The sequence below is a fragment of the Coregonus lavaretus genome (assembly GCF_964263955.1).
Source record: "Coregonus lavaretus genome assembly, chromosome: 26".
In the NCBI taxonomy this organism is placed as follows: Eukaryota; Metazoa; Chordata; class Actinopteri; order Salmoniformes; family Salmonidae; genus Coregonus; species Coregonus lavaretus.
The window spans coordinates 14,795,545-14,810,438 of record NC_140013.1 but is presented as its reverse complement, the minus strand read 5'-3'; the positions used below and the strand labels follow the sequence as shown (position 1 = coordinate 14,810,438).

Genomic DNA, 14,894 nt, shown 5'->3' with positions numbered 1-14,894 from the left:
TTAGTCCACTCTGTTCGTAACAGATTTTCGTTTTGGGGAACAGAAAACTGTATTGAGATTAAATGTTTATTCGGTGAGAAGATTAGCATAATGTCGGCCAAAATCCATCTCGCTCCATCTTCTCCCGCTGCCGGCACTGGGCTTCCTCTCATCACCATATATTGTAGGGATTGGAAACGCCAACCGGATGCATCACATTTACACATCCGTTGAAATATCTGTCTCATTGTTAAATCTGTGACTACAAACTGGCGAGGTCTAGCACAGATAGAATAATGAGACAGATATTTCACTGGACGGACATATGCAAATGAGGCTAGTACGCGCCAATAGGACCTCTCTAGATCGTGCTTGGCTCTGCCCACCTCCTTGCTTCTTACCATTATGACTCATTTGTTCGCGTTTAAAATGACAGCTGTGGTCTATCCTGGTTATAAAAAATCTTTGGCTCTATTGTTTCCAACCGTACTTCAAAATGATGCCCTCCTCTAGAATGAAACGTCGTGGAGCCAGTTTCATAACCCCAGTATACCGCTGTTGTGTCAACATATTATTTCAAATGACAAGTAATTTTAGACACGCGATTTATTGATTTTAATTGTTCATTTGTCACTATCTTGGGTTACTTATAAAAAATCTTTGTTGTAGTCCTAAAACACGGAAATGACTTACCTCTGGTTCGTTCGGCCACATTTTCTAAACAACATTATAATCACCTCCAACAATAATGTTATCGGTTGAATATTGGTTTTTCAACTACGTTAAGACTTTACTAATAGATGTTAGAAGAATATTGTTTTTTGACCGTATGGTATAACCATAACTATTTACCAATATGGAATGTGACCCTTTACATTCGAAAACAATAATTATCCAGTGACCCTCATCATCACACCTGCTTTCTAAAACTACCTGGAAAACGCCACACCAGTAGAATGAGATGAGCCATGGCTAAAAATGATCTTGTCACCCCATTGTGAAGTCCAACATTTTAAGTCAGCATCTGAGGAATGTGTCTCTTGAAATAAAAAAACAATTGGACATTAATTAATCTTTACAAAAACTAAAAATAGCCTTGTGTTTTGTATTGTTATGTAAACCCCTGGTGTTCAAGGATAAAAAGGAAAGATAAATGTTGAACAGAAGAGTATCCAAGAAAAATAGTTGTCTAGAATAAACAGGGACCATTATTCTTTCCTTTTGTTTTGATAATGACGAGATTTTCTAAAGCATACTGGAAATGTTACTCTTTTCTTTTGAAGAATGAGTCATTTTGTTTACAGTCTAAAGCTCTTATCAGAGAGACCTGTCTCCATGCTGCTCTTTCTTCTACTAACAAATGGGAAATTATTAAATTCAGAATTTGATGTCTTGCCATCACTACTGGTAAAATGCTAGCTTGGAAAAGATTCTCCAAGCAGATGGATATTATTGTTGATATTAACAGGCTGAGCAATAAACTTGATTTAAATGAAGATGAAAAAGCAGAGCTTGCTAAATGCCAATGTGAACTGGACGACATATACAACGATAAGGCACAGGGTGCCTTCATCCGTTCAAAGGCCAAATGGATTGAGAAGGTGAAGAAAACACTATTTTATTATTTCTTTAATTTGGAGAAGAATAGGCAGACTAGGAATAGTATTTCATCCATTTACGTAAATTACACTATATCTGATGATCTTGAAGTGATTAATAAGAAAATACACTCTTTCTACAGTACACTGTATCAATCTCATCTTTTGGAAGGCGACTTGGATTCCTTTTTGATTCAGTTAATAACTCTGTTAAGCCTATAGAAGAAAGGTTTAAGAAACTCTGTGATTCTGATATAGATATTACTGTTGGACCAAGCCATTAAACAAATGCCTATAGGTAAATCTCCTGGACTGGATGGCCTGACTCCTGAATTCTATCGACATTTTTGGTTATTGCTTTCGGTCTTATTGCTTTCGGTCTACAAAGAGGGTATTGCTAATGCTATCTTACCTCCTTCTTTAAGACAGGGACTAATAGTTCTTATACCAAAACCAAAGAGGGACTCTCTTTACCTGGACAATTGGAGACTATTAACGTTGTTGGTAACTGACTATAAGTTACTAGCCCATGTCTATGCCAATAGGCTGCAAAAAGGCCTTGATGATATAATCAGTGAAACTCAATGAGCCTTAATTAAATATGCCATTTAGCAGACGCTTTTATCCAAAGCGACTTACAGTCATGCGCGCATACATTTTTGTGTATGGGTGGTCCCGGGGATCGAACCCACTACCCTGGCGTTACAAGCGCCGTGCTCTACCAGCTGAGCTACAGAGGACTCCTTCATTAAAGGAAGGAGTATTCATAACCATATACGATTGGTTTTTAGATATTTTAGATTACAATGAGTTCATAGAAGATGATGGCTTTATATTGTTAAAACATTTTTTTAAGGCTTTTGAAACTTTAGAGCACAACTTTTTATTTAGAACTCTCTACTTTTGGGTTTGGGGAGAATTTCTGTAAAGTGATAAGGATTATATATAATGATATTAGCAGTTCAGTGACTATGAGTAATGGCACATCCCCTCGTTTCTCTATTACTAGAGGAATTAGACAGGGTTGTCCAATCTCCCCTCTTTTATTTATTTTAGCCACAGATTTACTAGCCGTATTTCTTAACAAATTTGAGAATTTAAAAGGGATCCGCATTTTTGGTAAAGATATGAATATCAGTCAATTTGCAGATGATACTGCCCTTTTCCTAAAGGATAGGGCGGCTATTCCCTTGGCTATTGACAGAATCAAGAAATGTTCTATGGCCTCTGGGTTGACCCTCAACCTTAACAAATGTGATCTCATGCCAATTCATTGGTGTGACTCCATCAACATTGCCTCCATATCTGTTATTTAGGAATTGTTATCACTAAAAACGTTTCAGAAAGAGAATCTTTAAACATCGATAATAGGATTAATTCCATGAGAGTTTCATTAAGTCAGTGGCTGCAACGTGATATCTCAATTTTGGGTCGTATTCTTTTGTCCAAGACTGATGGTTTATCTAGAATCATTTACCCAAGTCAGTCCCTTTTTCTTTCTTCTAATAATGTCAGAAAAGTCAATTCTGTTATATTTAGATTTGTTTGGAGGAATAAAACGCATTATATTTGGAAATCTCAATTAGTGAAAGACTATGATCGTGGAGGTTTACAGGCTATTGATTTTGAGTCGTTAGTGGGTACTTTTAGAATTAAATGGTTGAAATGATGTCTGTCTAATCCTACCTCTATGTGGTATCATATCCCCAACAGTCTGTTTAATAAACTTGGTGGACTTGAATTCCTAATTAAATGTGATTTTGACCCTCCAAAATTACCTGCGAAAATGTCTAAGTTTCACCAGCAAATTTTATGTTTCTGGAAAATGATATTCAAGCACCATTTTTCCCCCCATAAAACATTGATTTGGAATAATAGAGTTATTAAAATTAATAGGAAATCCATTTTCAAAGGCCTTTGTTTTGACAAGGGTATTCATTTTGTATGTGATTTGTTAGACAACACTGGGGAGTTTCTGCCGTTTGATGAGTTCATTGGTACATTTTAGGTAATTATTACTCAGAGAGAATATATGAAGGTTTGCAAAGCAATTCCACTTCCTTTACTTGGACTTATTAAGAACTTTTTGTTATATTATGAGGTTGTTCCCACTTTTCCAAGTTGAAAAATGAATGACTTTAACCTTTTGGATAAAAAATTCAACAATAAGTGGATATGATTGGCAGTTAATTAAGTAATTTTTGGTGATTATAATTCAATATATTGCTATGGAAGTGACCAACCCATGCTATGGTCAAAAGCGACTACCTTTTACCTTAATTGTCCAGTTATCCCAAAAGTTAAAGAAACTAATTAAAAAATATACCTGTTTAATGATTTCTTGCACAAAAGATTCAATTTTGGCAAAATACCTTGTGTTTTTTGTTCCTCTGATTCAGAATCTATAGAGCATTAATTTAATTAATGATTTTTTTCATGCTGCCATTCTAGTGAACTATGGATTGAAATTAATGAATGGTCGTGTATAAAATCTCCAGAATGACATATGTTTACCTTTGATGATGTTAAATGGCATTATGCTTATCCTTGTAATTCCGATCATAACTATTTTATTAACATGACTGTAAGTCGCTTTGGATAAAAGTGTCTGCTAAATGGCATATTATTATTATTATTATTATTCTCTTGGCCAAATATTATATTCACAAATGTAAATGGGGTGGAAAAATTCCTTATTTTGTAGTTTTTTTCATTGAACTGTTAAAATTTTATAAATCCCTTAAACTTGTGAAACTTAAAAAGTTGGACCAGACCGGAGTTTGGGGCTTGAGAAGTGAATGAGAGAAGTGGAAAATCAGTCCTTAGTTGTTAATTTTCTTGAAATTCAAAGGCACAACATAGATTCGAGCCAATGCCTTAAGTAGCTGAACATGTTATTACTCCAACCTCGTGAAAGTGACAAACTAACACGTTTTAATTTTCGCAAAAACAACTTTATATAGGAGTTCCTTTGAGTTGACGGCCTGCACATGCGCAGTATGGCGTGGGACGACCATTAGACCCGATGGCGTGTTTCTGCGCATGAGTTTAGCAAGCCAATGTCGCCATGACATCTCCTACAAGCGTGAATAGGGATTTCTATTGGAGAAGCAGTTTCTACATATCTTCATACTAAACCATCTTTGGTTCAGCCATCCCTATGGAAAAAATGAAGGGTGAAGGAATAGGGGTTTTGAATAAACGTTTAAATAATGTCTGAGGTTAATACAGGTTTAGGAGATCTTATACGTTTTGTTCTATTAGACAATAGCAGCCAGTTAACATTACCTCTATGAATTATGAAGCCTTTATGTGATTTATGTGTTTTTTATTATTACATAATTTCTTTAAAAAAAATCACAAAAATTGGTATTAGCTGATGAAGATTACCTGATAGAACAAAATGTATAAGATCTCCTAAGCCTGTGTTTACCACATACCTTATTTTCAGCGTTTATCCCAAAACCCTACAAAAACGCCATTAATTTTCCTCATAGGCTTCCTCCAACGAACCATGGCGGAGTTAGTGACTACCAAAAGACGCCGTTACTATTTCTCTCTATAAAGTCTGTGGTAAACACAGTTTTAGGAGATCCAATGAGATAATCTTCATCAACTAACGTCACTTTTTGTGAATTTTGAAGAATTTATGTAATAAAAAAACATAAAGGCTTCATAATTCATAAAGGTCATGTTAACTGACTGCTATTATCTCATAGAACAAAACGTATAAAATCTCCTAAGCCTGTGTTAACCTCAGACCTTATTTCCGGCCCTTTATTCCCAAACCCTGTTCTTTTGCCATACATTTTCCCTATAGGGATGGCAGAACAAACCAGACCTAGCTAATTTCCGGGTTTTAGGACTACAAGCTGGTGAGCTCTATTGACTGATCAACAAATCACCTGGCTTGCATCCTAAATAACTACTCAATATTATTTGTAGATCAGTCAGTCAGTCACAATTTACCCATGCTACATCATGGTCTTGATGCTCTTGAACACTGCCACCGTCGATGGTATATGCAGATGGCACTTTAAGACCTTTTTAATAAATAAAATTATCGGGGGATATGTAATCAAATAAAAATATATATTGTACTGTAGCAGCATGTGGATAGCAGCTGCTACTATACTGTAAAATACCATCAGCCACTGTAAATAATGTTGTATCTACAGTGTAAGTACCATAATCAGGATTTGAATAGAGTACCACAGTATGTCATAATACTCATAAAACCTAGCGGTCAAACACGGAAATGGTTCCAATCGATTTTCCGCCATTCATTTTTCCCATAGGGGATTTTAGAAACACTTCAAATAAGGGCTGTTATCACGTTTCAGGAGAAGACCCAGATGCAGACAGTGTCAAAGTAACAAAAGTGTATTACAAAAACAGGGGGCAGGCAAACGACAGGTCAAGGGCAGGCAGATGTCAGTAATCCAGATCAGAGTCCAAAAGGTACAGAATGGCAGGCAGGCTCAGGGAAGGCAGATGTCAATAATCCAGGGTGGTGTGACAAGGTACAGAACGGCAGGCAGGGTCAGGGCAGGCAGAATGGTCAAAACAGGAACTTGCGAAAGACAGGCGCAAGGGGAAACCGCTGGTCGGCTTGGCTTAACCAAACAAACTGGCAACAGATAAACAGAGAACACAGGTATAAATACACTGGGGATAATGGGGAAGATGGGCGACACCTGGAGGGGGGTGGAGACAATCACAAAGACAGGTGAAACAGATCAGGGTGTGACAGCTGTGTTTTGTGTAGGCTTACACTGACATGACGTTTTGATAACTGTGTAAATCTCTCTCATACAAGGTGACTTTTATCAGAGAGGAAGAGGAAGAGAGAGGCCCAACTCTGCAGAAAATCTGTCTCCCTCCAGCAGGTGGTTGTTTTTTGTTGTTTTGGCTACCAAGCATGGCGTTTTTGTATAGAGGTCAATGACAGTGTCGAATTTGCTCAACAAAAAAATGAATGGCTTATTTGCTACGTGAGGTTTATTTGATCTAATAGAAGTTTCGTAATGCTTAAGTTGTTACGAGTGTACTGATACTGTTCTTTGAGAAAAACATACTTTACATCGGAGTTGTCTCGAGATGGCTATGCATTTTCATGTCATGAGGCTAGTAGCCTCACATTTCTCTCCATTGAATACTGGCGGTTGACGTCAACAACCCTCATCGAATATTTAAAAAAACATTATAATAATGAGATGTAGCCATCAATCCAAAAAAATGATAGGCGGGAGCTGAGAGAGCCCACCGTGCCGCTTTGAGGACAACGACTCCCATTGTTAGGGTGGAGAGACGTGTATCTTGTCAGTATATCCATAATCTTTGCTTTTATCAATATATAAGCCTGTAGTTAACTAACTAGCTAACTTAGATGGTGAAGCTAGGCGTTCTTGATAATGTTTGTTTGTGTCTGTGGGTGTCACGCCCTGACCTAGAGAACTCTTGTTGGTTGGGTCAGGGTGTGAGTTCAGGTTGAGATCTATGTTATTAGATTCTATGTTTAGGATCTAGAATGTGTATTTCTATGTTTGGCCGGGTGTGATTCCCAATCAGAGGCAGCTGTCGCTCATTGTCTCTGATTGGCGATCATACTTAGGTAGCCAACTACCTTAGTTGTGGGATCTTGACTCGTGTTTGGCTTGTTAGTGTGTAGCCATTGTTTGAGCTTCACGTTACTTTTGTTGTTTTGTCAAGTGTTTATCGTCATTAATAAATATGTACACATACCACGCTGCACCTTGGTCTGACCCGTCTCTCAACGATCGTGACAGTGGGTGAGGGGTGGGTAACCTACTTCAACTACTACTTGACTTGTAGTTGCCCTAGCAAGCTGTATTATTTTGGTCAGTGGTGGAAAAAGTACCCAAATGTCATACTTCAGTAAAATTAAAGATGCCTTAATAGAAAATGACTCAAGTAAAAGTGAAAGTCACCCAGTAAAAGCATTTGGTATTAAATATACTTAAGTATGAAAAGTACATGTAATTGCTAAAATATAAGATTGTAAGTAGTAAAAGTATAAATAGTTTCAAATTCCTTATATTAAGCAAACCAGATGGCACCATTATTTATATATTTTTTTACATTTACGGATAGCCAGGGGCACACTGCAACACTCAGACATCATTTACAAAAGAAGCATGTGTTTAGTGAGTCCTCCAGATCAGAGGCAGTAGGGATGTTCTCTTGATAAGCATTTAAAATGTAACAAGTAATTATGGGTGTCAGGGAAAATGTATGTAAAAAGTACATTATTTTCTTTAGGAATGTAGTAAAGTAAAAGTTGTCAATTTTAATAGTAAGGTAAAATACAGATACCCCAAAAAAACACTTAAGTAGTACTTTCAAGTATTTTTATTTAAGTACTTTACACCACTGATTTTGGTCTGGCTTTTTGAGAGGTTTCAGAAATGGACTTGATTATCATCCTCTCTTGAGTCAACAGTGTGCTTACTTTACTACAGGAATAAATGGATCTGTTTGCTGTTACCCTCTGGACAGCAGATCATTAGAATAGCTAGTAGGCAAGGTTATGTAACATTATGTAGTCCTACCTGCTATGGTGGGTTTAAAAATAATTGGTATTCACAGGTTAGTTTTTTTAGGTAGAATTACTGTCATGTTATTGATACCAAATTGCAAACCTTATTTGCACCTTTTCTATTCCAGAACCAATGGGTGTGCCTGAGTCTTATTACCTCTCAACTAGGTAAACTGTTTCAACCTGGAACACTATTCTCCTGCTTTGGTCTGTTTCAGTCATTGCAGGGTCCTGAAGAGCAGGAGTGTGTGAAGGGTTTTGTCCCAGCCCAGCTCTAACACCTGACCTAAATAATCAAACGAATCACCACGACAGGCTATGTTTTGTAATCAGGTATGAGCTGGGCTGGAACAAAAGCTTATTCACACTTCTGCTATTCATATCTGGAGCTGTCCACCCTTTAAAGTCATTATTCTGTATTATGGGTACAGTTGAACTTGTTGACTGATACTGTATGTGCTTTTAGGTTACTCTCTATGTGTAGGCTATTGTACTGGCCTGTGTGGTACAGTCTTTAATATGTGTAGTAGTTTGTTGCATCGTATTGCTTAGTTGATTATTTGTGTCAACTTTGAATTCAATCTAAGCCACAGATTGTTAACTTCCTCCATGTTGTACTTGACCTTTATACAATAGATGCAAACCAGAAGACATTCAAGCAGCACTTTGAGAGCAAGCACCCCAAGTCTCCAATGGTCCCAGTACTGGTTGATGTGCAGGCCTACTGTAAATAACCACATACCTACAGCTGGGGTAAGACTCTTCCATCATTCACACACAGTAGACATAGTATAAACCACCAGGTTGTCAACAAAATGCTGTCCTCAATGCTTAAGTTGTATTGTGTATGGCTCAATTTGTGGAAATCCTGTGATCACTCATCATCTTTAATTTTGTGATTCAAAGACACTTGATGACCACGATTTGAATGACGTTGAGGGACACGCTGAGACCCAGAGTACAACTGGACATGGGACGGATATTTGAGACAATGACTTAAAAGGCATGCAGAAGCACACCAGCACCCCATTTTATGTTTATTCCATGGCCAACCATACCTCTAGCTACCCCCTATTCCACATTGCCTTTTATGCCCCATGGTCCCTCAACTTCAAACATTTTGGAACTCTCCATCTTATCTCTATAAACCCACCCTACCTTCACCCATCTTCCCAATGCTGCTTCCTTAACTTGTTCTTCTCCTGATTTGATAACATCTAGACTCAGTAACATGTTTAAATGTATTGTGGTGTACTGTTTTTGCTACCTTTTTTTCACCTGTGTAATGCTGTCCTCCTGCTTATTCTGGGGTTCAGACTGAATGCAGTGGTAAATGTGCTGCTCACAATTGACAGCAGCAACATTAAATTGACAAGAAGGGTGTTGATATAGCTGGGTTTAGGCATGGCTTCCTTGTTTTGTTTCTCATTCTGCTGGAGTTGACCTAGTATTTTATATTAAACCTACCTTACGCATCCAGTTGTTTCTCCATTTGTAACTCACCCACCAAAAATCACAATATGCTGTTTTACATTTTGTGTTATTTGTGCTGGTCTAATTGCTAAAATGGAAAAGCAGAAGAATCTGTGCGCTCTCTGATAGTAATAATAGTTCATATGGTTCTCTTCAATGTCCCAGGTTTGTGGCATTGATGAATAAATCATTAAATGTTTACTTTAAGTAAGATGTTTATGTTATTTATAAAAGGCTTATGTATGTATTGTTTACAATTTTGATTTCTTTAAAACAATGTAATTGTTGGAGTTCAGGTGTTTGAGGTGATTGATGGGGTGACTTGGTGCATTCTTGTCAAATAAATATGCTTTTTCATTTCTCGATTATGTATACATTCCGCAATTAATTAATCTCGCTTTGAGTTTGCAAGACTTAACAGAACATGTCCCCAAGTTAGTTCTGAATTGCTTTAATACAGCAGTGCATTCTGACACCATGAATTTGAAATAGATTTCTCCTCATTCATATAGTTGGCAGAAATTATAAGGGATTAAATATAGACCTCCACTGGCTGAAGGAGAAGAGGATCTTGTAAAATAAGGGTATGCTGCTATTATCATTTAGGTAGCTAGCTAGCTCGCTTCTTTGCAAAAAAAAATAGCCTAGTATTCATGGCACATTGTAAATATCTGACTGCTACTAGGATAGTATTCTGTACAAGACACAAGACCAAATGCATAAATAAGACAAATAATAGTAAATGAAAATGTTCAATATATTTTGTTTTGGATCAAGGTAGCTAGTAGCTATCTAGCTGACAGCACAGGTCTAAGCTATAAATGAAGTGCAGGAGCTTGTAGTCTTGCATGATGTCTACTTTGATGCTAATTAGCATTTTCGAATCTGAGAGTAAATAGAGCTGAATATATTTCTAAAGGTCACCTTGTCCGAGATTGATTCACATTCTTATCAAAACGTCACGCCAGAGAAAGCCTACATGAACCACAAACCTTGTTTGAAGTGGTTCTAATATGTCCTATGGGAAAAATGAATGGTGAAAAAAAAAGGTTTGGAACCATTTCCCTGTTTGACCGCTAGGTTTTATGGGTATTATGATGCATCCACTGTGGGGATCTATTGCAGTGGTTCCCAACCAGGGGTACTTTGACTATCAACAGGGGGTACTTGAGAAGACTCATGAGACCATAGGCCTACTGGTAGAATGCACATGAGGGGGTACTTCAGAGGTACTCCTGGCAGATCAAAATTCAGTTGGTGGTACAGTAACCAAAATAGTTGGAAACCACTGCTCTATTGCTTGGGTGGGCTGGGCACCCCCATAATTGTCAAATATATTGACATTGTTGGGCCCCTCTAGAAAGAGAAATAAATGTGTTTGTGTGTTTTTTTAAACATAATTTCCCTTTACATTTAGATTCAATATCCCTGTCTGAAGACTTATTGTATCCATTACAATTTTGAAAAGTCACCTTATTCCCCTATAATCCACTTTTGGTTATATTTTGAGTGAACTATCAATTTGTAAGTCGCTAAATGGTATGTTATGTAAATGTAACTATCCCTTACATTCAATAACAAGCAATTAAATATTTATTTTGATGAAAATGTTTAGTATGACAGGGAAATTGTATTATTTACAAAAAATGAAAACACTAAAATCACCCTTTTACACTAATTTATACTGAAATTACATTTCCTACTGTGATAGGAGTTACTCACTTCCCATGGATTTTTACATTCAACCAAGAATAATTCTATCATCTCTATCAGGTGTCATGAGTTTATTTCATGGACTGCTTAAAAACCCACAGTGCTAAGTCTGGAGACTGATGGCCAGTCACGGCCCAAGCTTTCTATGTATAGATTGAGGGCTCAAGGCCATGGATTTGCAATCTGATCATTTCCATGAAAGAGTGTTGATAAAATGCAACCAGGTCAAGTGGTCATCCTATAGGGTGAACAACATTTCTGCCAATTATTTGAGATTATGGGAGTCAAAAGATGCAAAACACTGCAAACAGAAAACACAATATCGACAACCATATTTTACTACGGAGAAGGGTATATTCCAGCATGTGCAGCACTTTTGCAGCACTTGAGAGCAATACCCACCTGACCATAAGAAATCATCTCTGAATTACAATACAAGTGTATTTTACACAAAGGTCTTGAACTACTTTTCAACCTTGTTCACCATTCAAACTCATGCTATGCCAGTCACATCCAATGCCCTATGAAAATGTAACAAGCAAGATACAGTATATCAAAAAGGATAGACATGACAAACAGTTTTCTAATCTTATTTGCAAAGCGGAGTACAAATGTAAAAAATGATTTCAAAAACTTCAGCCCATATTCAATCAAATCCAGTGACCGTAATAGGTTTCCGTCATACTTCCTTTGCTGCTTGGATAAAAACTTTTTTTTTTTTTAAACAGTGCTAACAGAGTGAAACAAAAAAAACTCTACAGAATATTGATTAACATATGCTCAACTTCATCCCTCAGAATTAACAAACCGATTTGATTGAATAGGGGCCATAATCATTTATATCTGTGCAATTTATACGAATAGCATAATATGAGACACTTGGCTGACAGAAAATAAATAGTGTATATTTCAGAGCGATAGGCACTTTCTGTGAGCACGACTTTATGTACAGTGTAACGCATTAAACGGCTTAACATTCCTTTCAAAGTTGAGAAAGTAAAATTGTATTTAAAAAACAACTTAAAACTGTTAAAACAATAACTTAAACTTTCTTTTTAAATGTATTCCATTTGTAATTACTTGACTAACATAAATGTATATTTTATAATAATCTATAATAATAATAATAATAATAATAAGCCATTTAGCAGACGCTTTTATCCAAAGCGACTTACAGTCATGCGTGCATACATTTTTGTGTATTGGTGGTCCCGGGGATCGAACCCACTACCCTGGCGTTACAAGCGCCGTGCTCTACCAGCGGAGCTACAGAGGACAACGTACATATAACTGCCAAAATAAAGTAAACACCAACATGAAGTGTCTTAATAGGGCGTTGGGCCAACACGAGCCAGAACAGCTTCAATGCACCTTGGCATAGATTCTACAAGTGTCTGGAACTCTATCGGAAGGCGGCGACACCATTCTTCCACAAGAAATTGCATCATTTGATGTTTTGTCATACAGTACTATGGGGGCATTTCCATGGTAGCCAAAAGAATGGCCATAATAATGGCCTGTCCAGCATTTTTATACATGACCCTAAGCCCGATGGGATGTTAATTGCTTAATTAACTCAGGAACCACACCTGTATGGAAGCACCTGCTTTCAATATACTTTGTATCCCTCATTTACTCAAGTGTTTCCATTATTTTGGCAGTTACTCGTATGTCCCATTTGAAGCCTTCAATAAAGAGAGAGTGCATAGGTTGCATGCATGTCCATCCAGTCAACTAGTTATCTCAGTACAGACTTTTTTTCAGTGCAAACTTTCTTCAGTGGAGGGGCTCCTGATCCTTCCTCTTCTTCCTGTTAGAAATATTGGTGATTTCTTTCATGTTATTATTAAGAGCTGAAGCAATTACCAATCACAACTTTTTTGCAGCAAAAAAAAATTGATTAAAAAAAAAAACATTGTCATATCCTTTATTAATATAGAAAATGACTTACCTCTGTGCATGGAGCTCTTACTCTGACACCAAGGGGCAAAACCAGGTCCTCTTTGATCAATGTAGGAGGCTCATCAGCAACTTCATGTGCTGGCTGGGCCGGTTCTGCATATAGAGTGAAACACTTAAAAGGCATTGAGATATTAACTGTAATATAGCCAATAGAGTATACCTCAGTTACATTAGTGACATAATAACTAGGGCCCTGAGTTTTTCCTAGTCAGGTTACAGGGTCTGGAAAAGCTCCTCGCCCTACATGGGAAACACTGTGATGGTGTAGTATGCTAGGCCAACTGTACCGTCCACACTCTCCTGGCCCAGCATGGGTGGTTGAGCGTCTTCGGTCGTGCGGAGGGTTGTAGTGTGGGGGAGAGGACTGACTGCCTCACTGGCATGCTGGGAGCTGGAGCTGCTGCTGTCCATTTTGGGCTGGTAAACATCAGACAGGAAACTCTGGTTGCTGCATTCATCTGCGGTGAAGAGAACAGGAGCAGTCTTGGTTTCGAGTCAATAATTTTCAATTCAGGAGGTAAATTAAAATTCCAATTAAAAAGTATGTTACATTTTTTAAATCTGCATTGAGTGAATTTCCATGGAATTTCCCCAAACCCTGTTATTAAGAGTATTGCAGTGCTGTAAAACCTGCTCCAAACACAGTGCTGCTTGTGCTTCTCATAGTCAGTCAGTGCCTCACCTTGGAAATCCAAGGTAGAGCTGGTGTTTTCCAACACCACATCTTTTAGACCTCGAACCTCCCCTGTTATGGATTTGCTCCGGTATATCTGAAAGAGAGAAGGAGAGAGAGAGTAAAATAGAGCCAGCATAGTGTGGTTGTTCCATACACAAACTCATTAAATTAATTAATGAACCATATAATGGCCAGAGGCAGTCATCTATTATAAGATAACATACCTGTTTAGTGTCTGTCACAGGCACCCACTTGAATATGCGTAGGGATGTGTCTCCCACTGTTACCCACTTCTTCTCCCTGAAAATGAAATGTAATAGAACAGAGAATACGTCTACTACATTCAGTAATACAAAGCATGAACCAAAGATTCTGCTGACGTTGGCTCATTTATTGGTGTCTATGCATAGGGCTAGGCTATGTAAATAGCCTATGTGTGAGATTATTTTATTTATATGTGCAAGTGCATTTTCTGCCTAATATTCCTGAACCTCGCCGAAGGAAACTGCTCAGATGGACGATGGATATATTTTCAATGTGGGTCACACAGTTATATCAGAATGCGTAACAACATGTGGACAAGTGTAGCCATTTTGACAGATTGTTAAAAAATCCGTTAGTCCCGCCCATAGAATTACCGGGCTTCGGCAGCCCAGTCTCTCCATTGGCTGTTGTTTCAGTCATTCACCAACCCTCCTAATATTTTCCGAGTGAAGTTTGTTGTGTGGCGTTGCAGATGTTTACATTTCATTTACATAATCCCCGCGGTTTTACTTACCATTTACGCACTTTTTCAATTGCTGCCAGCACCTTTTTAATGTCATCTTTAGCACGACTTCGTGTCTCCGCGCGACCTGATCGTCCGGACATCTTTAGTCGTTGTTACTTTTTGGAGATGTCTTTTCTTGCAACTCCAAACTTGCAGTGTGCCTAC

General features: G+C 37.7%; 1 protein-coding gene and 1 long non-coding RNA gene across 2 annotated transcripts; one reads left to right on the top strand and one right to left on the bottom strand.

The window, feature by feature from the left end:
• The first annotated feature begins 6,229 nt into the window (after positions 1–6,229).
• On the top strand, positions 6,230–9,710 carry LOC311101292. Its single transcript, XR_014609908.1, has 5 exons — positions 6,230–6,306; positions 6,397–6,466; positions 8,265–8,304; positions 8,773–8,889; positions 9,043–9,710. It is a non-coding gene; the product is annotated as an uncharacterized lncRNA (long non-coding RNA).
• Positions 9,711–11,642: 1,932 nt separating this feature from the next.
• Positions 11,643–14,894, bottom strand: LOC311101254 (B-cell CLL/lymphoma 7 protein family member B-B-like). Its single transcript, XM_084142374.1, has 6 exons — positions 14,739–14,894; positions 14,185–14,260; positions 13,967–14,054; positions 13,572–13,742; positions 13,274–13,377; positions 11,643–13,132 (listed from the first exon to the last, which is right to left on the bottom strand). The coding sequence occupies exons 1-6, from the start codon at positions 14,828–14,830 to the stop codon at positions 13,061–13,063; spliced, it is 603 nt and encodes a 200-aa protein (XP_083998500.1). The 5' UTR covers positions 14,831–14,894; the 3' UTR covers positions 11,643–13,060.